The sequence below is a fragment of the Anthonomus grandis genome, chromosome 22, assembly GCF_022605725.1.
Source record: "Anthonomus grandis grandis chromosome 22, icAntGran1.3, whole genome shotgun sequence".
Classification (NCBI taxonomy): domain Eukaryota; kingdom Metazoa; phylum Arthropoda; class Insecta; order Coleoptera; family Curculionidae; genus Anthonomus; species Anthonomus grandis.
The window spans coordinates 19,979,233-20,005,978 of NC_065567.1; the positions used below are offsets into that span (position 1 = coordinate 19,979,233).

The window sequence follows — 26,746 nt, forward strand, 5'->3', positions numbered from 1 at the left end:
ATCTTTTTAGGTAGTGTGACAAATTCCAACCAATTACTTAGTATTTTTCCAGGAATATAGATGACGTTAAAGAGGCTAACCAATTTATCTGTATATTGGCATTCAAAAGCTTAAATACTATTAAGTAGACGTCTAGCTGTGTGTTACTTCTAGACCTTCACGAGGATTGTGGCAAATATTTACCTGCTGACAGTTACTAGAAAAAAGTTCCTCGACATACTTCTTCCACTCTTTTAGGTTTTCGTTAAGGTCTAAGATAATGTTGCCATCCCTGTTTTGTTGAAGTGCCGCGGATCTAATACGTTTTTTAGTTCCAGCATCATCTTTGATTTTCTTGTATAAATTGAGAGTGTCGTGTTTCTCGTCTAAACTCTCAACTTCGTCGTATTTTTCTGTAAACCAGCTGTTCCTTGCTTCTTTTATTTTTTTTCTAATTCGTTTACTAAGGTCTAAATATTCTTTAGATTCCGACGTAATTCCATCAGATCCAAGATCTTGTTTGTCATCCAAGGATTTGTGGTGTGATTTCTTGACTGCTTCAGTTATGTTCTGCTAATATTTACAATTGGTGTTATTTTGGCTTATTTTCAAGTTTTAGTAACGTGTATAGCTGTCTCGAATTTCAGGGGTATTAACCAGATTCATGTCTCACCGCGACCCTGCTGATTTGGGTGTTCGGTCCCTTGAGCTTGAGATGTAATTCTGATAGTCGGACTGACATTGTCTTTGTTTTCGTACAACACGACGTTTCGGTCGGTAAGTATCTCCGGCCGTTATCAAGTGTAAACTAAAGCAATTTCCTATTCTGCAGGCTTATATATGATTGATGGGATCAATAAGGCATAAATTCTGATGATACGTAAAAAAGCGTCTGCTAGAAGAGGTCTCCATATGTTGGGAACATCCACACTGGGTTGGCTGAAGATGCTCTGGTTTATGTAGGCAGCTTCCAGAAATTTCCTTTTTTGCCAGTGTGATTCCTTCCTTAGGATTTTTGTTTCAGACCAGTGAATGTTATGGCCATTTGTCCAAGCATGTTCAGCAATGCCTGATCTGGCTACTTCTCCAGTGGTCGCCCATTTTCGATGTTCCTTGGTCCTAACTGCCAAAGGTCTTTTAGTTTCGCCAACATGAGTCCCCACACTCACAAGGGATCTGGTAGTTGCAGTTCTTGGCGTCTGCTGTAGATTCTGGCTTTGTTTTGGAAACAGAACTAAGCAAGAGGATGAATCAACTGGGCTTCTCACAATCAAAAGGTACATTCGAGAAAATTCGATAAATTACTAAGAAGTTTAATCTAAAAACCGCCTTTAGATCTGACAATACAATAAGAAGTTCTGTTTCCAAAACAAAGCCAGAATCTATCTGCAAGCTTGAACAATCATCAGGTTGACGGGTTAACTGCTAGTTAAAGAATAATAACCATATACTGGCGTATAACTGAGGACTGATTTTTGAAGTTGGACCACGTTATTTCTGTGATAGCCATCATTATTTGCTGCCTAATATACAGTAACCGCCTAAAGTTCCGTATAAATTCGATAAAAATTAGAGACATATTTTTTTGAACGCTCGGACCCGTCGATTTTTATTTTAAGTTGCGCATTATTTCACATAAATTTTTGTATACAGGTTGAAACAAAAAAAAACATATGATGTCATCGGTCATTTTTTTAAATAGAATGCTATATTTTTTATTGCATTTATGAAATATAGGCGAAATTTCAAGCAAGTTTCGTATAACACACCTTATCTCAAAACTCCACTGTTTCAGAAATATTTACATTTAACCAACAAGAAAGCAAGTAAGTCTCTATTTTCAAATTAAGATAAAAATGGAGGATAAAATGTTATAAACTGTGAAAACTCTTATTAATGTATCAAGTGTTCAAACTGATTCCCATTTACTTCTTGGCAGAAAGCAAGACGGTCAAACTCATGTAAAACACTATCAATTATTTTGGGTGATATACGTCTAATTTCATATCTAATTCTATTTTTCAAATCTTCTACATTGTTTGGCTTCTCAATATAAACTTTACTTTTCAGGTACCCTTATTGAAAATAATCGCAGGGATTTAGGTCTGGTGACCTGGCCGGCCATTCTATTGACCCCCTTCGTCCTGGGAACACTGTATCCAAGTAATTACGGACATCTCGAAAGAAATGTGGCGGTGCGCCGTCTTGCTAAAACCACAAATTATCTGTCGGGACAGCAGGGTCGTCTTCGTCTGGGTATAGGGCAGCCAAAGCAGGGATAAGATCTTCTTGAAGAAAATTCAAATTGCGTTGTCCTGTTAAGTTTTCTTCGAAAAAGTATGGCCCTATTACTTTATTTTCCACGATACCAGCCCAAACATTAATAGATTTACGATACTGTGTATGAGCCTCAGTTGCCGAGTGTGGATTTGACACTGACCAGTACCGACAATATTTTGCCGATTTACGACACCGTTTAAACAAAAAGTTGCTTCATCCGAAAACAAAACTGGTAACACAAACTGACGGTTTTTATTGCAAATGTTCATCATTTGCTCGCAAAATTGGTTTCTTCGATCAGGATCGTCCTCATTTAATTCGTATATTAGTCTAATTTTTTATAAGGGTGGTATTCATTTGCTTTTAAGATGCGTCTTACTGACGTTCCGGCTATATTATTATCAACTGAAATTTGCATTGTTTGGATTTTCTTCAACGGAGAGCAGAACGTTTAATTTTGTTTCTTCAGAAATTTTTGGACCTGATCTTGGCAAATCCCTAACATGACATAATAACATGATGAAAATGGAGATTCTTTACAAGTGCAACCATAAAAATAGAAACAATTGTCAGTGTTTATAACATTCTTTTTATCCTCGATTTTACCTTAATTTGTAAATAGAGGTACCTATTTGTTTTCTTGTTATTTAAATGTAAATATTTCGGAAACAGTTGAGTTTTGAGATAAGGTGTATTATATGAAACTTGCTTGAAATTTCGCCTATATTTCATAAAGGTAATAAAAAATATAGCATTCCATTAAAAAAAATGACCGATGACGTCATATATTTTTTTTTGGTCCACTCTGTATACAAAAATTTATGTGAAATAATGCGCAACTTAAAATAAAAATCGACGGGTCCGAGCGTTTTCTCAAAAAATCATGTCTCTAATTTTTATCGAATTTATGCGGAACTTTAGGCGGTCACTGTATGTGGTAGCAGTCAATTTCGCATTTGTCTGAGTCTGACCAGCGCATTACACTGATTCCTAGGATACTAATTTAGTTATTTTAAGTAATTGATACTAATTTTAATTGCAAGTAAGCTAGAAAATTAAAACTTTACATGCTATTTATCGGTCTGCTATATATTTCTTTCAACCAAAAAGTAGGTCACAAAAAACACGGCCTTCTCCGCCTCTGGTAACTTACGATATAGTAAAATTAGACCGAAGTTGCTAAAAAGAAAAAAAATCTTTTATACTTTACCTTTTCGACAGCATCGAGAAAATCGAGTAGTTTGGTGACAGTAAGTGCCAGAAGGGCAGTCTTGTCTAAAAGGTCCGTTGCCGCAGTCCAACTCCCTTCCAGTAACTGGGTCGGTTACGGGTTTTTCACCCTTACATGGCTTCACTTCCATCCCTATTAAAACACTATAGGTAACAAAAAAAAAGAGAGACCCTTATTCGGATCTAAACACCCTCGATTTTGGTTAAGGTTAGCGAATTCAAATCTAACTCGTGAAATAGTTTAGTGAGTTAATTAGTTTTTGAAAAATTTAATACTTTAAGTATGTGTCCCAGCAAATGATGATTCTTTGTTGTATCAATAATCTACTGTTGACTTATCTGAGAATCACTCTTTGAATTATAACTATATACTGGTAAAGCATATAAAAAGTGCTTCATCTATAAAACTAGATAGATCTTCAAGTTTGATGGTAAATTATTAGATACACATAAAACCTTCTGAACTATAAAGCCTAAAAAGCCTGGGGGACCTTTTAAGATTTTTAACCGTATTAAGTAAAATCCATTTTAAGTGAATGAAAAGGAAAGCCAAGGCCATTTATTTAGTGTACCCCAGCAGTCTTCACCAAAGCAGTTAACCGAAATGTGTTTATTTGATAAATCCCCGATCACTTGAGATCAATTCGAAAACGAATCGGATTACATTAGAAAAAGGAATTAAGGAATGCGGAGAACTACTTATTAGCTTTCCCTTTGGGAGGTTTCGCCGTAAGCACGCCAACGTTAGATATCGAATTTAATTTTTCGAAGCTGCAACTTTCACATTTTTAAAGTTGCCGTGTAGCACGTGGGTTAACGAAAAATAAATATCATGTAACATACTTATATAGAGTATTTTCGAATTATTCGAGTCATTTATTATAAGTCCTTGTAGAACTCGTCATAAGAAAATAATATACCAAAAATCACTTATCTAGTAGTTGCATAATGAGAGAGTTAACTCACATTATTGAACACTATTTTAAACGGTTACCGTTTTTTACAAAAGTTTTTCAAAATTGTCTCTGTTTGTTCGATTAACACACAATCTTGCTCGACGAATCCACGACTCTTTCAAATAGCCTTACAGGAAAAAATCACAATGTGTTAAATCTGGGGAGCGAGGAGGCCAAGAAATGGGTCTACTGTGCCCTATTCATTTTTTTAGAAACTCTTTAGATGCTCATGAACTTCTCGTCTAAAATGTGGTGAAGCCTCATCATGTAGGAGCCGCATATTCTGTCTCATATTTAGGGGCACATCTTCCAATAATTTTAAAAGCCACTGGCCAAATACCGCAAGTGACTAATTAATTTCGAGCCCAAAATTCATGTGTTAAAAACAAGTTTTTGGAAAACATTCAGTTTTTAGATTCTTATGCTTATTATACAGAATAAATTATCGCTTGATATTTGGACGTGGATAAGTTAAAAAGTTTTGCCTGATTGCTTTATACCTTGAGATACTTTTTGCTTATTATAAGACTTTTATTTTCATATTTTTATCTTCAGTAGTTTTTAAGATATAAGACACTTAGTCCTTCTTTCAGTACTTAAACCAATTTTTGCGTCACTTAAAGACTACTTTCAGGTTAGTGAGATACTTAATTCTAGATATTAAGTGCTTAGAAGTGACCTCAAATGCCTGGAAGAAATTTTTTAATTAATCTAAGGAACTGGAATAAGTATTTAAATCATTAAAAAGTATCCATAAGTGCACTCACGTACTGGAAAATAGAAAAACTTCTTAGTAATTTAAATTTCTAAACTGAAAGTAATCGATTAAAGTTAACAATGCACTTAGTCTAGGCTCTGTTTACTTACTAAAATAAATGCTTCGAAACAAGTCCATTATTGATTTTCATTAAAAAGTGCCTAAAAAAAAGCCTAGAAATCTTAGTTAAGAGTTAGATTTTCATATTTTTATCTTTAGTAGGTTTTAAATTCTTTGGTTTTTAGTCGACAATTGTTGCCTGGACTTTGGAGCTGGATAACTTGGAAAGGTTTACCTGAATCGCTTTATCTCTTTAATAGCGTTAATGTGGGGACCCTTTAGTTATTAGAAAGCTGTTAATGTCAAATTTTTATCTTCAGTACTTTTGGAGATACAATACAATTAGTGCAAGTTCATAAAACCTTCTTTTAGGCACTTAAGCCATTTTTTGAGGGCTTCGTTTTTAGGATAGTGAGACACTTAGTCCAGGATATTAAGTTACTCTAAGTTTATACTTTAAAGTAATCTAATTGACTTAAAATTGTAATTTTGATTTTGATAGATAAATTATTTAGTGCCTGAAAGTAACCTCTAAGTAAGTTCCTAAAAAGCCTAAAATAAGTTACTACTTACAGAAATAGCTCAAATGTCTGGAAGAAATTTGTTAATAAATCCAAGAACTTAGAATGAATATTTAATTAATTAAAAGATTTGGATAAGTTAACTTAAGTACGTGTAAGTAACTAATAAGTAATTCAAATTCCTGGAATAAGTGACTGATTGAAGTTAAGAATGCAAGTCCAGGGCGTAAAAAAAATAAATGCCTAAAAACCTGGACAAGTGACTAACTAATTTTCGTTAAAAATTGCTTTTAAATACCTAACTAAAAAAATGCCTGGAAATCTTGCAGCAGAAACTCAGAAAAATACGTTCTTAGACTCTAATACTCAATATACAGAATAAGTTCTTGCTTGGAGTTTCATCCTAACTGACTTTCAAAGTTTTGCCTAGATTGCTTTACACTTTGAGAAGCTCTAATTGGTTACTCTTTTCTCATTATTAAACTATTGGTTTATATATTTTTAAGTATTAGTAGTATTTGAGATATTTCGCTTTTAGTGAAAACCTTTGATTAACTTTGAAAGCTTTACCTGGATCGCATTGTACCTTGAGCAGCATTTATAGGGCACTCTTTTATTATTAGAAAAGTGTTGTTTTCATATTTTTATCTTCAGCAGTTCTTTAGATATAAGACACTTAAGTGTGTAGACACTTAAACTATTTTTTGCATCACTTGAAGGCTACTTTCAAGAATTTGGATTAGTGAGACACTTAGTCCGGGATCTTAAACTATTTTAAGTGCCTGAAGATCTAACTATGTTCCTAAAAAGCCTTGAACAAGTGACTAATTAACGTAAAGGTCTGGAATAAGTGACCAATTACAGTAGAAAGCGTAGAAAAAATAACATTTTTAGACTCTTATACTCAACATATAAAATAAATTCTAGACTTTGGACCTGAATAACATTGAAAGTTTTGCCTAAATCGCTTTGGACCTTAAACAACATTTATAGGATACTCTTTTCTGATAATAAAACTGTTCATTTCATAATTTTATGCTTAGCAGTTTTTGAGATATTTGACTTATAGTGAAAACATGTTGCATGGACTGTAAAGCTGGAAAAGTTAACGAAATAATGCGATGCCAGTGTCTATTTTTTATCCTGTTTGAAAAATAGTTGCATTGTTTTGACGTCCAAACGTGATAAATTCCACATTCTGTCGATTGTCGTCCATTAATAGGACTAAAGAAATTCTTGCTTAGACTTGGGATCTGGGTAACGTAGAAAGTTTTACCTGGAGCACTTTCTACTTTAAACAACATTTATAGGGCACTCTTCCATTATTAGGGAACTGTTTATTTCACATTTCTATCTTCAATAGTTTTTGTGTTGTAAGATACGTAGCCCCAGCTCATAAATCCATATTTCAGGCACAAACCATTTTTTTGCGTCACTTAAGAAGATTTCTTTCAGGAATTTAGGTTTATTGAGATACTTATATTAAGTTCCTTTAAGTGCCTAAAAGTAATCTCTAAGTAAGTTTCTAAAAAGCCTGAAACAAGATAAACGCAAAGGTCTGAACAGTGACCAACTATAGAAGTACGTCAAATGCCTGGATAGCATTTGTTGAATAATCCGAGAACCTGAAATAAAAGGTTTCCATAAGGCAACCCAAGTGCCGATAAGTAATTTAGGTTGTTATGTTAAAAGTGGGACAACTCTAGAATAAGTGCTCAAAAAATCTAGGCAAGTCAGTAAGGCTTGCAAAAAGCCCTATAAATTGACTAAGAAGGTTGTAGACCTTATATCCGTTCATAATGATCGAAAAAATACTGTTTCTGTCGTATTGTCTTTCACACCTTATTATAAGAAACTTCAACTTGAGCTGATATGGCTCTAATGCTTATTATGGGGTCGTCCTCGACCATTGCTAAAATATATTCCTTAATTTGTAACATTTCAGGTTGATCAGAAAGACGCACTATTAAAAGACTGATACAAATTAATCTAACCAAAGTTTCGTTCTAAAAAAGTATAAAATAAAACAAATTCTGACAAATGCTTAAAGCAGTAAATAAACAACAATAAAAGCTATTATATTTATTAACATTCATGTTTTACTTTTTTTTTATCATACAACTTTTATATAGATGGTTTTTTTTAAATTAACTCCTTTAGACGAGTCCTACAAGCAGTTAAAATAAATGACTCAACTTGATACACCTTGTATATCCTTATCTATTAATATGGCCCTAACATTTTACTTACTTTTAAAAAATGTTTGATCATACTAACAAAATAATAATTAATACGGAAATTAATGTCGCAATTTAGCAAAAACACTAATAATTTAATATAATTTAAAATGCTGTTCCAATTACGTGTGTTACGTGTAGCTTATAATCAAAAAGGTAAATAGAAAAAGGGATTGGCTATTATGCACATAAATTAATCGAGCGAAATTGAATTTTGAAAAGCAAATTATGGTTAACCGACTCGAATAGTATTTTTTTAAAGTTCGAGGCTTTAACTGAGTTAAAATTACGCATGTATTTAGATATAGTTTTTCAGTGGCGGCTCTTCTATTACGTTAGACCTTCCCCAAAAAAATATAATTTTTTTAAACGGTAATGTTACTAAAAACATCAGGAGAAATTTAAAATAACTTGAATACTTAAAAAGTTAATTTGGAAATTTAAATCATACATAAACATTAAAAAAACTACTTTAAATTCATGAAAAATCTAAAAAATTCAAAGGCTTCCTTAACCTTTCAACCAATTCAATCAGGAATCGCCACTGTAATTTTTCCTAAATTGGTTAATTTTGGTTTTTCAAAAAAGCTTTTAATTTAATTCTTATTTACCAGCGAGAATTAACGTGGTTAAGATTCGTAATTGTTTGTCAAATAAATATATCTCAACTTCAGAAGTCCCTCAGGGTAGTAAACTTGGCCCTTTACTTTGTGTACTTTTTATTGATAACTTACCTGAGTGTGTCTGCAAGTTTAATGTATGCTCACGATTTTAAACTATTTAAAACAATATCTGTTAGGGAATATACTATAAAGTTAAAAAATTGTCCAGTGGTTTAAAGCAATCAAATGTCTCTTATTATTTAAGTGGTCACTTATACCAACTAAGATTTGGGAGTAACATTTCAAGCTAAAACAAAATTTATTTTCATTATAATTAAATTGTTAATAAAGCTTATCATTCTTTGGGTTTTGTAACGCGGAGAAGTAAGAATTTTAAGATTAAGAACATCCTGATTAGAAATACGTATCAAATACCTGATACCTATAGGATCATTAAGTATGGAAATGATTGAAAAAGCAGAGAAACGTTTTTTAGGATTCTTGTATGTTTAGAAGAATAAAGAATTCCTTTGTAGTGTCATCCAGGATAATATTTGAGTTCCAAATGTTCTGCACTAGAAGACAAAATCAGGCGATTATGTTCATGTATTCAACCGCAAATAATACTAAATACACCAACTGTCATTTTAGAGAATACACTTTTTTTAAGGTAATAAAAACTAGATTAAGAGTGGCTAATAAAGATCTATTTTATATAAATAACCGATAATAATAATGTCTTTATTTTAAAATACTTGGTTTTTTATTTAAAGCTTAAAGTGGAAAGTTTTAAGTGGATTGCTAGGTGAGACCCACAAAATGGCCAGCCCGATCACCGGATTTCATGCCATTGGATTTTCCCATTTGGGGTAGAAATTTTAAATTGACATCCGTCAGAAGGTATTGGAGAACATCTAGCATTTTTTTAGAGCAGAACTAATGTAATAAAAGAATAACAAATTTCTTTGACACAAATATGGTACACGCGGCCTACTAGGCCAGTTTGAGTTATAAACATGACGCAGTTAGACTTCAATATAGCCTTGGAAAATGTCTTACAGCTTGAATAACTACAAAAGTTTTGGGATTAGAGAACTTTTTATGTATTCTAACCTAAAAGTGCTCTTCTTTATGATTTTTATATTTTGGTCTATAAAATAAGATTTCCAATTCGCCATGTATTTTTACTTTTTCATAAGATGATACAGGGTGATCCAGATACTAAACAAGACATTTTAAGCGAGATACAGGGTGCTAACATTATTAAAAAACTTTTTTTACTTATAGCTTTTACACTGCTTAAAATATTTCTATGAAATTTGAGACATAGCTTTCAAGCATCAATCAGCAAATTTTCATTAGTTTCTCGTTAACGGCTAAATACCTTTTTATTTTATGAGTCAGGAACCATAATAAATTAATAGGGACATTTTCGAGAAAATGCTCATGGTATGTCATATAGCAGTGGCCAATATCAACTTTGTTATTTTAAATACGACACCCTATATATTACTAATTTTTTGGATTCTTCAGAACATTCCATGTATAATGTCGTACAAAAATGTTCATTTGTTTCGGAAATATTAATGGTTTTTCGATTTATTGCAAAAATTCGTTACAACACACTTAATACTTATTTCCTATTTCAGTTTTGATAATAAAAAAGTATATTTTGAGAATAGTAGTGTAGAGTGTGTGTAGAATATTTTGAAGAAACCAAAAATTGAGTAATATATAGCATGTAGTATTTAAACAAAAAAAGTTGTTGATGGTCACTGCTGCAAAACACACCCTGTATATTTTTTTTGTTGAAAAAAATACGTAAGTTTAAATACCTTTCGACGTGTGTGAGCGTTTTTTCGAGAATATTCTCATTTTTTTATTATAGAATTTAGTTTATTTGGCTGATACGCACTGTATAATAAACATCCAAAAATATCGAAAAAAAAATAATTTTTTTTACAGGATTTGAAAGGAGGAGATTGATTTGTGTGTGGAGGTTGGGTTGGGTTTACAATATGTCTTCTCTGTACTTATGGTTTTCCTTTAGATTTAGTTTAGCTCAAGATATCGAGAGTTAATAATGGGCTTCGGATTTATCACAGTGAGGTATTAGTGTAAATCCAACCCTATCCAACCTCTCTTCACACACAAAAAAAGTTTTTTGATGTTTTTTATCGTTTTTTACATATAAAAAATGCTTTCCGCGCTTTTTTAAAAACTATGAAATTTTTCCTTCATAGTTTTTAAACGTTTGTAGCAAAAAAAAACACTTTTTTAAGTAAAGTCATTTATGTATACAGTACATTCACGATAAAAGGAACAAATTTGTTACTCATTTTTTTTTGCAATAAAAATGTTCTACACAAGGTACTTCAAGTACTTCAAAAGAAACTATAGTGTCAACATTAATTTTTTTAAATGAAACACCCTGTACGTCATGACATTTTACAATTGTACAATATATTCGAAATACTTTTGTAAAGCATACGTAAAAGACCAATGAAACATCCGACATAAAAAAAACGAAATAAATTCATACAATATTTATTGCTACTGATGTTCAATTTATTGTCCATTTACGTTAATGCATTTTTGAAGACGGTAAATAACTTCCAATCGCACATTTTCAATCACTTGTGGATCGATTTCTTGTTGAATTCTTTGCTTTATATCATCAACATTATTGTGGTCTATTCACATAAACTTTGACATAGACTTTAAATAGCCCCATACGAAAAAATCTAATGGGATTATATCCGGTGATCTTGATGGCCACTCAATTGATCCTCTTCGTGTAATGCATCTGTTAGGAAAAGTTGCACCAAGAAATTGTCGAAAAACGATGGCAGAGTGAGGAGGTTGTTGAAATCATATGTAATATGGAAGTGCTCTTATTTCAATTAATTTTTTCTCAGATAAATGCGTTTTATTAAAAAATTATGACAACTTGATAATAATTATACTCATAAATGCATGACAAACCGTTATCAAGTAGGTTCTAAAATTGGAAACTGTCCAAAAATAATAAGGTCTAGTTACTTTCTAAGAAATTACATAAAAAATTAATGTTGGCATCATAGTTTCTACTTAAGACACCCTGTAACCAAAATTCTTATTGCAAAGGATACATTGAGTTAAATGGACAACAAATTAAATATTAGTTGCGATGAATCTAGAGTAAATTTTAATGTTTTAATTTCATATGTTTCCTTAGTCTGTTACATCATACCTATTTGACAAATTACTGACTTCAGGCATATGGTTTGCAACACAAAAAATATTCAGAATATATCATAGATTTGTGAAACGTCATGATATACAAGGTGTTCTATATAAAAACATAAATGTTGACGTCACAGTTTATATTTGAGCCCTTTATAGACATTTTCTAATTTAAAGAACGCACGGGTGACCATAGAAATCGATGTGTCCAAAAAATAAAAAAATAAAATAAAATTCTTTAAAAAAAAACTTAACTTTTTTGGTTATTATCTGGACCAGCCTGTATAGTTGCTGTGAGGCAAAAACGAAGCACAACTTTACTACTGAATTAAAAAATTTCTTAAAAAAAATTCCCTGTAATGAAATTATGCGTCATATGAGGAACATCACATTAGAGGAACTAGCTCAATTCAGTAAAGACCATATGAAAGGTATGAATAGCTAAGAAATCCATTAAGACAAGAGTTGTAAACCAGACAGAAATGAATTTACAATTAATATATTATTAGATAACCCCAGTAGGAAAGGAATGTAAACAACTAAAAATTAATAAAGACCTAGTTGTGATCCTATTTTTAATAGCATTATCACAAATGACTCTAAGTCAGATGCGAATGTTCCGATCCTATATAAGTATATATTTCGATTTTCCGTCGCTCCCACTCAGATACCATACTGGTACTGTGAGGTACCAGAGCATCCCATATTTTGATATGTCATATTACGTTAAGGTCGAGAAATATCGGCGGTTAACGTGTTTAGTCTGCAGTTAAGTGAAACTCAAAGTTCTAACTAAAAAACATGTAAGTTTTAATTTTATATGTAAAAGAAGTAACGAAACTAAAGCACTTAATTAATTAAAAACGAATTAGGCCGTTAATAATTTCATATGATTAGATTAGAAAATAATAAGGTCTAATTAAACGTGTAAAGTGTCCTAAAACGCGGCAAACCACCATCAAGTGAAGACTGCTTTGGCCCCCGAAGCTTTTAGATTTCGAGCGTAACTTTATCGGAAGGCAAAGCGACTAAATTAATAGATAGAAGCGTAGAGTGTTCAGTTAATCAAACCTTGGCAAAGCTCTAGTGGCCTCAGTCGCAACTCTTCCTGCCTTTGACACGCCTCCATTTTCATCGCGCATATAGAAGAGTAAATTCTTAAGTCAGAAGCGCAGACTGGCTTATTAGACGCTGGATACGCTAACGAGGCACTAGCGCAGTCAAATTTGCATGTGCACCGTGGAAAGTTGTCGGGACCCAGCTCGCAAGTGGCGTCAAAATCGCAGTGAATGTCTTTGCACGCCTCTTTAGCAATCCCACTTATGTTGGAAATAGTGTTGTCGGTATGCACGGTGACCACCTCTGATGTCGACGAACCATTCGTCAATGAGCCAAGCGTAGCTACAGGAGCACCATTACAAATTAATAGCGTGAAGTTAGCTAAACTAAGCGGATTATGCATAACCAAGTGAAATGCACTTTGGTTCGATTAGCTTTAGCAGTACAGAGTATTTCAGCGCTAATCTTAATGCTACCAACTTAAAATGAATCACTCTATTATCATAGATTAAAACTTATCATACTATAACAGTTTATAAGCTAACCAAATAGACGAATCCCTAATTGATTTACTTGGGTGCTCTATTTATTTTATCTAGTTAATAAATATTTACTACATTTTGCATTTATAAGGCATTTTAAAATAAACAATATTTCTTCATATTTTATTTAATTAAGGTGGCTCTATTAACGAAAAAAGACTAAATATTCCAGCTTATTTTAAATCTCTGCAAAAAAGTGTGGATGTTTACGAGGTCACTAATTGTCTAAAAATTAAAATGTTTCATATCTTTAGTATCTTATTATCCATTGTAACTTTTTAGTAATTTTTCTGCGAAGTATACAAGCATTAATAATTATCTGCAATGCCCTTTACCTCTACTAAAGCCTATCGTACATATCAGTTAAGTACATTGCCTCATTTTAACTTTGAAACCGCTTGGTATATTCAACGATTTTACATCTTTCTCATAAATTTACTTTGCCAAAAACAGTGGATGCCGACATGTTCCCAATCTTTTTTAATATAATGATTTTTATATAATAAAAAGGAATATTTAAATAAAGAGTAAAAGAGAAATGTTAAATTAAGTTTTCATCAATTTTTGACCCATTGTTTTACCAGACTTTTAATTAGGTATGTTTCATCAATTTAATTATAGATTTTAATAATATAAATAAATAAAAATTTATATATATAATCTTTTATTTGCTGAAAAATTTTGTACTAAAAAATTTCGCAATTCAATACAATACAATTAATTAGGTTTAAACAACAACATATCTTTATTTTTTTTTTATAATTTTTATTTTAGTGATACAACTGTCTTCATAGATGTTATGTTTTTGTGGGTTAAGAGATCGGAAATTTCAATAAAAGCCACTTATCAGTTAGCCAACGTTTCGCAATATTATTTCATCTTGCATCATCAGGGCTCTACAAAACATACCCATGATGAGAAATTACGAAACAGAGAATGACTGGCACTAGTAACATTTAAAAAAAATAAATAGTTTTTTTTAAACAACACAAAAAAATTAAAAATTGATAAAGGTAGACCTATAAAATGAAGCTATAGACAACAAAAAAATACACACAAAATAAAAAAATATACAAATTAAAAACTAAAAGAAAAAAAAACAATAGAATGCATAAAAATTAATTTTCCGCAGTAAAAAAAAACAAACAAAAGATCCTAAGCTGCCAAAAATTCATGTAAATAAAAAAAGAAACACAAAATTGTAAAATAAATAGCATTCGTAAATCTAAAATATAAAATTTTAACAGCAATATAGACATATACGTCAAAAATATTAAAATATAGATTTTAAATCAAATAAGCACTGTGGTATTAGTCCGGTAAGGATTTTTTATTTGAATATTATATTTATTCAAATAAGGTTATTTAAAATAATAATAATAAAAAACCAACAATATTCTAGAACAAGAACAAAAAGGTTGTTCTACATTTATTATCGCAAGGACCTCGATTCTATCCCTCATAACTAGCTAATGAAAGTACTAAAATACAAGATATCTCCTAAAGTAGGAGAGGTGGTATATTATCTAATGGGCATTTGGAGAGAATTTCCAGAGAATGGTATAATTAAAAAATATATATATTTTTTAAATATACCAAATCAAACATGTCCCTATATCAACTATTTTCAAAAGTAACACCTAATTGCCGTCCTGATTTTAGTATCAATAGCGTATGGCAAGCTGACTTTTTAGTACAATTTTAATGAGTTTGGGTAACAGATACAAAACTAAAAACGTTTTGTACTTGGCTAGAGGCCTCGCACCACCACGTAATTTCTCCAGTTTTCACAAATCAAACGCTTTAGGAATTTTACGCAAAAGATGTTGACAAAGAAGTAATTAGTCTACAACAATTTGGTGTCCAGACTTTACCTGTCTGGAAAAATTACTGTTTGTAATTTGCAATTTTTCCAGGCAGTCGGAGTTCAATGAAGTTACCAAGAGGACATTACTTTAATTGCCTGGAAAATTTGTTTTATTTTTGGCAGCCCAGGAACACCAAGAGCATACACCTCTAAATCTGCAATACAAAGATCTCGAATTCAACATAGGCTGAGCCTAACAAAAACAAGCTGCACCGATGGAGTAAGCTCTACAAAGTAAGTTTGCAAGCTGGACTCTACAGCTGGATAATGTTAACAAACCGTCTTCGTTAGCATGGCTTAGTGCTAGTTACCTTTGCCCAGAGACCGAGGGTTTCTTTATGGCATAGTATCATGACATAGTAATAAGAATACGAAATTACGAGAAACACTGCCTTCAACTTAAAGTCAAATATAGATACAGAAAATGCAATACAGTGGGTGAGTTCAACTATTTTATCATTGCAGTTTTACGACAACTTGCAGACAAAGTCTATTTAGGTCACCACAATCAAGCTGCTAAAACTATTCACCAATAAGTGTCTTTCAGAAATTGTATTCTTCAAATCTGTCGGCCATGCTATAAATACGCAGTTTTAAAAATAGCCTAAATGGTGCTATACTAGGATTACTTATAGGACAGTTGACCACAATAGATTTGACGTCGTCATCATAGACAGAAACAAGAAAACTCATCTTGTTTTCTAAGGGATGCGAAAACCAGCTCATATTATTAAAGCATATCTTAAAAAACTGTCGAAAATTAAAATATTAGTTAACACTCTCCTGGATAAATTATAGCGTTTGATAGCCTGTTCACTCGTGGATCCTTTAAAGTCTAATAATAATAGGATAGTAGTTCCTAATTAATAGGAACACATAAGAAGATAATAATGATCTGTAAAAACTTGATGCTCAAATGAAACACCACACTTCGTGTTAAAACGCAAGTATCGGAAATATATACCAGATATTAAGATGAAAATAGAAATTTTCCACACTTCGGTTCTGCATATATCGTTCTGATAGAGTTATAACTATCAGCTGAACTAAATAAAACAAAAGTGAGGTACATCATGAATAATATTAAGCTGAATCACTTACTCTACATTGATGATCTAAAACTGATAGGTAAGAGCGATACGAACCTTGAGGAACAAATAGTTACAATTAGATATTTAGTGATGGCACAAATAGGAAATTTGAACTAAAAAAGTGTGCAAAAGTTGTATCTAAATGATTTTCAACAGCTTAGAAAAATTCCATATATAAATACTTGGGGGTAAAAAAAGGAGATGGTATAGATTATCAAGAAACAAAGGAGAAATTAACCAAGGAACATAGAAAATAAGAAGGGCTGATTTAAAACACACACCTTAATAATTCTAGAGCCTAGTTTACCATTTCTGTTCTGGTTTAGAGTTTTCGAATGATTAATTAGAGAATTAATAAAATAAAATCAAAACATAAAAACCAGACACTTTTACCCTTACCTACCTAGAGACAGCACCTGATAAATTCGTAATTTTCTTAAAATCAACACGACAACATGCTATTAAGAAATATTTTGATAGGGTAAAATGGCAGAATATTCAAGAAGAACTAGACATACATATTATTATAATAACAGCCACAGATCCAAAGCGTAATATAATACATAAAAAAAAAAATAAAAAAACAACTAAAATCGTAAACTGATTGATTCATCGACAGGATCTCTTGCAAGTGCTTAATAGCTTAGAAGTTTCAGAAAAAAAACACTTTTAAGCAGCTGACTTGATCAACGTTAAAGGAAAAGACAGAAAACCTAATTGACCTAAGTCCAAGCTTTGAATACGAAATACTTCTCCAAAAATATCTGTGGCGAAAATATCGACCTTAAATGCAGAATATGTAGAGAATACGAAGAAATAATTTCTCACATTATATCAGTTTGCCCTTACCTGACAAAACAAAAATATATCAATAGACATGACAAAGTTGTGTGGTGAGTGCTACATATAAAAATGAACCGACCCAAGTAATCAACAAATAACCCCGATATATATGTTAAAGACTTCTATAACAAAACATGTCTCGTCCTATCGAAATAAATAGAATGTGGAAAATCAAAACATTTATAATTCCAATAGTATTAGGGGCACCAGGTACAGTCTCAAGAGTGACCAAACTGGGTCTTAATATAGTTATAAAATAACTTCAATCAGTGGTAATAAATAAAACCCATATAAGCAGGAAAGTCTTAGGATAATATATCATTTTAAGAATATGATTTATTCCGGTAATATGTATAAGTAACCAGCAAACAACTGAAGAGCTGTAAATTCTAAATATGAGTTATGATGTTAATAATAACAGTAGGATGTTTATTGCATATTTTCGTTAAAAAATTAGGAAAATCGTTTTATATAACATGTGTAGTATAACTGTTATATTTTCTGAATATACCGAGTGCTTTAATAGTTAGCGGAGAGGCAACGGACTTATTAGTTTATAAATAGTTAATTATATAACAAGGGTGTAAAACACATTTTTATGAATGGGAATTTTCGCAAGGGATTTTACAGACAATTATATTTGGCCTCGTCTTCAGTAAATAAGATCACTGGTAGTACTCCCTGTTCCTGCTCCGAACCACACATTTCCAAGCTAAGCAAAAAAAATAAAAAATTTTGTTGCTCTCCGCTCCCGTCCCCGAATATCCCATAACCAAGTCTCATTCTTTGTTTGTGTGCCGAACCGTATAAACGTTAATCGTTGGTGATGAAAATTGCTTATTCTACGTTTTTTATTTTTGTTATTTTTAACTTCTAAGTATCTAATATGCCTAAGCATCATGAAGTGCATACGAGAGATTCGAGAACCTCTTTACGAGAGGAAGTGCGCGTAATGCGAAAACAATTACGAAAATTTGAAAAGTTAGCAGAATCCACCCAAGGTGTCAGTGATACCAGGAGCTTGAATTATCGCCGTGCGCGGGAATCACCGCGGTCATCGCGTTCTCGCAGGAGATCAAGAAGTCAAATTGTGCCGCGTCATCGGTATCGTAAGATAAGGCGGCTTTCGAGTTCCAGTGAGAGTGTTAGTGTTAGTTCAAATGAGGTTACAAAATCCACAAGTGACCTCGAATCAAATGAGGAAAATGATACTACAGTTGGGAGCAGTAAGTAATAAACATTTATTTGGGCCGAATTTTATAGCGACTAGGACTTTATCTTGCTTCACATGGGTGACATTGAAATATTATTTTTTGATGGTGTTTGCATTTGTTTATTTTAATTTCCTAACCGACTCGACTGTGAATAAGATTGTATTATGTCTTATGCAGCAATTAGTTCTTTTGTTTTTAAATACATTTGGCTGCTTAATAAAAACATGTTAAGTACATCATTGATGTTAGATATATACATACCGGAAACTAGAAAGGAAAGTTTGTTTATTTATTTATTTTTGAGGTTTGGTGAAGACCTCTGGATTAAATAAACTGTTTGGTGAACACAGTAATAATAGTATTAGATAATAATGTATAGTTGGCAATATGACCTGTGGGTTGACGTCATTTTTTTTATGCACATGGGTATAATCAATTCTGCATGTTGGGTGAACACAGCGGATAAAATTATCAAACTGTTTGGTGAACACAGTTTTAACAAATCACACTATTTGGTGAATACAGTATCTAACTGAAAGTTAGATGTACATGCTGCGAGCTACATTTAATTTAGACAACTGGGTTAGCACAGCACATGGTTAATCTGTTTGGTGAACACAGTTTTAACAAATCACACTGTTTGGTGAATACAGTGATCTAACTGAAAGTTAGATGTACATGCTACGAGCTACATTTAATTTAGGCAACTGGGTTAGCACAGCACATGGTTTATCTGTTTGGTGAACACAGTTTTAACAAAACACACTGTTTGGTGAATACAGTGATCTAACTGAAAGTTAGATTTACATGCTACGAGCTACATTTAATTTAGGCAACTGGGTTAGCACAGCACATGGTTAATCTGTTTGGTGAACACAGTTTTAACAAATCACACTGTTTGGTGAATACAGTGATCTAACTGAAAGTTAGATGTACATGCTACGAGCTACATTTAATTTAGGCAACTGGGTTAGCACAGCACATGGTTTATCTGTTTGGTGAACACAGTTTTAACAAATCACACTGTTTGGTGAATACAGTGATCTAACTGAAAGTTAGATGTACATGCTACGAGCTACATTTGTGCCTCAATCTTTTTTAATTTATATATTTATATAAATATAGAAAGTACACTTTTTTGGGCCTGTTTGTTTATAAGGTAATATCTTTGCTGCAGTTGAACCGGAACAAATCACAGAATCAGTTTCTAGCAAGGTTTCGGGTCAATCCCTTTTTGGTTCTAATGTGCCGAATAATACAAACAAATTTTGGCCTCCATTACATAGGGAGATGGCAGAGACATGGTCAAGTATAATTGATAATGGAATTGAACAGGAAGAACGAAAAAGTTTAATTTCTAAATACCGGCTTCCGGAAAATATACCTCGTTTATTGGTACCCAAGTTAAATGAAGTTATTTTAAAAGCATCTTCAGAGTCAGTCTTATGCCGAGACTCTCGATTAGTCGATCTGCAAACTTAGATAGCTGCGAGTATTTTAGCTGTTGGAGAAGTCATAACAAAGATGTTAGTTGAAAAGGAAGGGGAGGGAAGTAAGGAATATTTACAACCCTTTTGTGATGCAGATCGCTTATTAACGGATGTTTTGAATATGGAAACCAATTCTCGAAAACAACTAGTTTCTTACCAGTTAGACAAAAATATAAAGGATACATTGATTTCCTCTCCATCAGATGAATGGTTTTTTGGTACGGAACTAGATAACGAGTAGAGACATCCAGACAATTGGAAAAGTCAGCTAGAACTATCAACATTACAGAAATTAACATTATCAAAAAGGGTGTAGCAAACACAAAATATTTAAACTCCAGGAGTCTGCCTCGAGAAGTGCGAGTACAAGGGAGAGGTCAAGGCAGACGACAGCAATATCAAAGTCGGATTCCCAGTTTCTCGAGGAATGCACCTTTCAGGAATCAAATGAATCAGGACCGCAGTACAGAAGATCGGGCCCGTCACCAAGGTAGGACAGGGCGGTATACCATCGTTAGTGACAGAGGTTAGTAAGACGGCAGGCAGACTAAAACAATTTTATAGTAAATGGACTGAAATTACTGGTGACTGAATTTATTTTAGAATGTATTAAAGGGTTTAAGATACCATTTATCAAAATACCTAATCAAGTTATAGCTCCCCGAGCCCCCAAGTGGTCGAAAAGTGAAATTAAAGATCAGTTGATCAATTTCTGGAGATGGGTGCATTAAGCAGGGTAAATCCCTGCAAAGGCCAAAATTTTTATCAAATATCTTTTTAACCCAAAAATCAAACGGCTCTTTTAGGTTAATTTTAAATCTAAAATCTCTAAATAGATACGTTGGGGCCAAGCATTTTAAAATTGAAGACCATAATATACCGTAATAAGGCTTATCAGTGGAAATGATTTTTTGGTAACTTTAGATTCAAAGGATGCCTATACTCTTATACCTATCCATAATTCACATAAAAAATTTTTAAGATTTGAACTTGAGAATCAAGTCTATGAATATAACTGTCTTCCTTTTGGTTTAAACTGCACTCCTTTTCCTTTTACAAAATTAATGAAACCTTAAAAAACCTTAGTTGGTAGGTACCTTAAGGTTATAGGGGTTGGTTATCAATAATATTTCTTGACGACATATTGCTGATAGGAAAAACACGCGCAGAATACCATGAAAATTTGCGAAAAACAGTTACATTTTTAGAATCGTTAAGTTTTATAATAAGACTAAAGTATTATGATTTCATCACAGACATGTAAATATTTGGGGTTTGTGTATGATTCTGTAAAAATGTCTGTCTCTCTTCCGGCAGAAAAGAGGGAAAAAATTATTGGACTTAAAAATTTGTCTTACGTAAATCGTGTAAAATAGGGGATTTTGCTCGATTTATAGGCACCTTAACATCTGCGTGTCCTGCAGTTTCTTATGGTTGGCTTTACACCAAATCCTTCGAACGTGAAAAATTTTTTAGCCCTTGAAAATTCAATGGGAAATTTTGGTGCAAAGATGTTACTTTCACCAAGATTATCTATGGATTTTTAATAGTGGCTATCTAAGGTTAAAAAAGCAGAAAAATCAATAAAACCTCTTGAGTTTTGTATCGAAATTTTTTCAGATGCATTCCTGACCGGGTGGGGAATATCTTGTGGTGGTAAAAGATATCATGGACTTTGGAACTTGCAAGAAAGAGAATTCATATTAACTTCCTAGAACTTTTATCAGCTTTTTTCGGACTTAAATGCTTTGCAACCAACCTTAAGAACTGCAATATTTTATGCCGTATTGTTAATACTACCGCCATAGGATATATTATTCGAATGGGTAGTGTAAAGCATCCAAAGCTCAATGCCCGGGAAATTTGGCGTTGGTGCGAGGCCCGTAATATAATTATTTTTGCTTCTTACATTAAATCTAAGGAGAATCATGAGGCGGACGAGGAGTCTAGAAAACTTGACATAGAAACTGAATGGGAAATAAATTATTTCGCCTTTGAAAAAACAAAAATGTTTTTCCCAATTCTCGAGGTCGACTTATTTGCGTCAAGAATTAATAAGAAATGTAATAAATTTGTCTGGTGGAGAAGAGATCCAGGAACGTGGGAAGTTGATGCCTTTACTTTGAACTGGAAAGATTTTTATTTTTATGCATTTCCGTCCTTTCAGTTAATTTTACGAGTTCTTCAAAAAATTATTGCCTGCAATCGTTCTAAATTTTATTAGAACTCTCTCAAACGACAGTATTGACTTAGAAGTTTTAACACAAAAGCTTGCCCTAGCGATGGGCCAGAGGGTGCAAACCTTGGCGAATATTGAGATCGAAAATATTATTGAATCAAGTAATATGATCAATATTAAAATTCCTAAGCGGGTGAAAACTTCGGGTCCAAACAGAACCCAACCCCGTTTGAGTATTACCATTTTTTCCAGAGGATCCCAGAGTATGCGTAGCCTCAACTATTAAGTTTTATTTAGAACAAACTCATAACTTACGAAACTCTTCAATCAGAAATCTTTTTATGGCATTTAAAAAACCCTATCGAAATGCCACTACACAATTCATAAGTAGATGGATCAAGAGTATGCTCGACAAGAGTGGCTTAGATACTTCTTTATTTAAGGCGCATAGTACTAGACACGCTACGACATCGGGAAGCGCTCGAAAAGGTGTAAGTATGGATGTAATCAGGCTATCGGCAAGGTGGACAGAGAGGTCTAAAACGTTTGCTAATTTTTATAATTGACCATTAAGAGTAGAAAATAATTTCACAACAACTATTTTAAGCAGTCAGTAGTTATTGTATTATCCATTTAAAATGGGTTAAGGTTCTATTTTACGTGGTTATTTTATAAGGTTAAGGTGTTATTTTGTATTATTAGGTACATCATATTATACGTATAATTTTATCTGCACCCGACAACGGTTAATTTCTTTTTTATTATTTTTTGTTAGAAATAAAAGGTTATAATTCTTTTAGTATTATGGTGTATCAATTTATTGTTGCCGATTTCTTTAAACATCTACCAGTGATCTTATTTACTGAAGACGAGGCCAAATATAATTAAAAGATCAAACGAACTTACCTGGAAGTGAAGTTCGATCTTAATTATATGTAGGCCTCGTCGAAGTAAATAAGTCCCCCCCAGCCCAAGTATTCCCGAGTGCAACAATAAAGCTTTGAAGAAATGAGACTTGGTTATGGGATATTCGGGGACGGGAGCGGAGAGCAACAAAATTTTTTATTTTTTTTGCTTAGCTTGGAAATGTGTGGTTCGGAGCAGGAACAGGGAGTACTACCAGTGATCTTATTTACTTCGACGAGGCCTACATATAATTAAGATCGAACTTCACTTCCAGGTAAGTTCGTTTGATCTTTTAATTTTTTCTGATATCCAAATTTCTCTTTAACCCCAATTTTAACCAGACATTGTAGAAAAAAATAAAAATACATCATTGGTCGGAATTGAACCCGGGACTATTTGCATAAAAATTGGATACGTCAGGAGTACTGGCAAGCAAATATTTAGAGTAAGACCAGTCTTGTGTTTTCTTAAATTACGATCCAAGTAAAATATATAAGCGTGTTTTTTAATGATGTTTGGTAAGACTCGTGTGTAACTTTTTTTTACGATAAAATTAAATTTTATGTAACTGATAATTTTTAAATTCAACGTTAAATATATGCCAGATTCTTTTATGAATAAAAAAATTTTTGAAATTAAGTAAATTAAAAAAGTTTGGCTATGGGAGAGATTGGAACCCTTGACTTCTGCATGAATTCTAGCTATTCAACGGGACTACCATGATTTTGAAATGAACTGAAATTTACTTTACGCCCTATATTAAAAAGGTACACTTTTTCACCCCTAAAAAGTCTATGTTTAAATAACAATTATAGTAAAATACTTACTGCTAGCTGTAGGAAACCTTTCCCTACAATCACCATAGAAAATAACAGTCAAAGGGCCGGCATAACCAGGCAAGTCTTGGCACATCGCTTTTTGCATTTCACATTCGTTTGGATATGTCATGATGTTTGATGCACAAACAGACTCATCGCCGGAACCATCGCAATTCGTTGGGCACACACATTCCCCCGCTTCGCAACGGGCCCCATATTTACACTCTACGTTCTCGCATAAATCTAAAATTATTGTTTGACGTGTCAACACTAGTTCCTCTAAAGCTTTCCAGACTATTTTATTTGCACCTGTATATGGTTAATTTAACCATCTTTAATGTCAACTATGTTTGAATGTAATTCGGTTATTTATTAGTAATATTTTTTGTGCAATAAGTGAATAAATCATTAATTTTTAAAGGGTACCTAGAATAGCTCAATAAATAAATACTGCACCTGCATATCGTATATTTAAATGATACCTATAAAAGTAAATTATGGCAAGCGTTCCTTTCACACATAAGGATTTTGGCTGTTCAGTATAAAGACATACGACATCTATTACTTTAGTGGTATTAAGAAACTTACAAGATCTTTCATATAGGATGACAATTATACACAATCTGCAGAATCGATGTCTTTGTGTATTCAAAAATATTATTATATTAAAAGATCAATAAAACCTCAAAATAACAACACATGTTTTTATTATTAAAGCTGGAAAAGTTTAATTAAATTGAGTATAAATGTGTCTTTTATCTTAAAAACATGTTCTTGTATTATACTTAATTAGCTCAATTGTTGATGTGCCTGATTTTGCGAGCTTTTTTAAATATTTTAACTGTTTACAAAGGTCGGATATCGGCATTGAATGCAAAAATTAAATTTAAATAAACGATTATGTGGCTTGCGATAACTGTGCCAGATTTTTTCACAAAATACCATGCTCTAGATTGAATGTGTCGGAGACTTATAATATGGAATTAAAGAGTTCTCAAAAATTTTTAGCAAGACTATAAGAAATGCTTTAAGAACGTACTGCTTAAAAGAAGTATGTTCATGAAATGAACTGAATGAAATGATCATAGGTTGAAAATTAAAAACACTTAAAAAAAGTAACATCTAAACGCATAACAAATAACACCAGCCAGGTGAAACGTATATTCTATGGGAGTTACAAGAGCCCCAAACGAGGTAATAATGTGATGTTATTTAATTTTTTAGAGAGAGGTGACCTTTAAGAAGCCACGTATTGTCTGATAACCCACCTCACATAGAAGAGGCGGCCTCTAGAGTAGACAAACCTAACAAAAACAAAAACCGGGCATCAAAATTGACTATAGGTTCTTTAATTTTTGAGAAAGGGCTTCAAACTCAAGGGAAAAAACTTATTTATTTACTTTGATTTAATAACTAAAAAAAGAGGAAAATAAAAGGCAGTTCAAACCCATTATTTAGCAGGAAAAGGAAACGGTGAACTTTAAGTCATTAGATACCAGAATCGATTTCCTTGTATTGCTGTTCGAAAAAACGCAAATATCAATTACATGCGAATCCCAGAATCATGGAAATTTTTACCAAAATTTTCGGAAACTCTGAAGAAAGTTAACCGCTTTTTACACAAATGTTTTTGCTAACCGTTACCCTATTATTATCCTGACTAAAACATAGATGATAATGAAATAGAATTATTTGATTACAGCATTTATCGCTAGAACACGAATCCAAATTTAACCAGTGCATCACGGGGTGGAGGTGTGCTGATAGTACTAAAAACTAGTTTAGTGGTAAAGTTATTTGTCAAGATTTGGTACTGGCTCTAGTGTATTAACAGTAGCAGCTGTTTATCTACCTCCCCGTTCTCCATCAAATAAATACCAACGATATTGTTTAACTGTTGATGCTATAAAGAAGGGTCATGATGGTTGTATATTATTGTGTAGGGACTATAATATACCTCATTGTATGTTCGAATAGAGAATATGGTAGATGATCAAGATCGAAACCGATGAATAAAGTTGCATTGCAGAGAGATTTGATTTTGTCTACAGAATTGAGCACAATGATGATACAAAACGATAATGCATTGATTCCGGATGGGTACCATCCACCTTTGACTATCCACATCCAGAACTTGGCCAATCACAGTAATTCGGGTCCTCGGTATAATATTATGTATGCCGATTTTATATAGGACAGCAGATTTATCTCTGTTGAATGGCTTCTTGGATCAGGTAAATTGGGATGAGATATTATTACCCCACATAGTTAATCACATAAAAAATAATTTATATGAAACTGAAATTAAATAACTTGCTTTCTTTAATAATAATTCATTCCAATTGGGCCCCGATCTACTTCACCTCGTTGTGAAATATTCTTAGATGGTTTTTTTAAATAAAAATGTTATACCTCAAAAGAAATGTTCATTCAGCCTTATTTATGTTTTTGAAATATCTATTCCGATTTTTACAATTTATGAAGAAAGCCAAATCCCAAATATGGATATAAATAAGGATGCTGATCCAGGCGGTCTTCTTTCTCGTCCATTTCACATTATTTTACATCAATCTTCATATCTGGCAATAAGGCCAGTTTATAATCTCAGCTCTATTCCAATCATATTTGAAGATTGTCGCCTCATATTTAAGATCCATAGTTTCTATAGGTTTTCTTTCAAAAAATGTAAGAACGAAATTTAATTACCTTTGTTAATTATCTATCAGGCATCTTGGATGAGGATAGTGAGGTGTATGCCATTTATACCGACTTTGACAAGGCGTCCGACAGGATAACTGAGACCATTATGATTTCCTATATTCATTAATCATATATCCAACAGTTTTATTTTCTCTAAATTCTTATGTTTTGTCGATGGCTTGATGAGTTT

General features: G+C 32.6%; 1 protein-coding gene across 5 annotated transcripts in view; it reads right to left on the bottom strand.

Annotated features, from left to right (window-relative positions):
* Positions 1–26,746, bottom strand: part of LOC126748430 (agrin-like) — a 434,242-nt gene that overhangs the window by 82,365 nt on the left and 325,131 nt on the right. For all 5 annotated transcript variants that reach the window (XM_050457677.1, XM_050457675.1, XM_050457676.1 and 2 more), the window contains 3 exons: positions 23,866–24,099; positions 12,919–13,248; positions 3,470–3,622 (listed from right to left, as the gene is read on the bottom strand). In XM_050457677.1, coding sequence (XP_050313634.1) covers positions 3,470–3,622; positions 12,919–13,248; positions 23,866–24,099 — 717 coding nt within the window. The remainder of the gene's footprint in view (positions 1–3,469; positions 3,623–12,918; positions 13,249–23,865; positions 24,100–26,746) is intronic.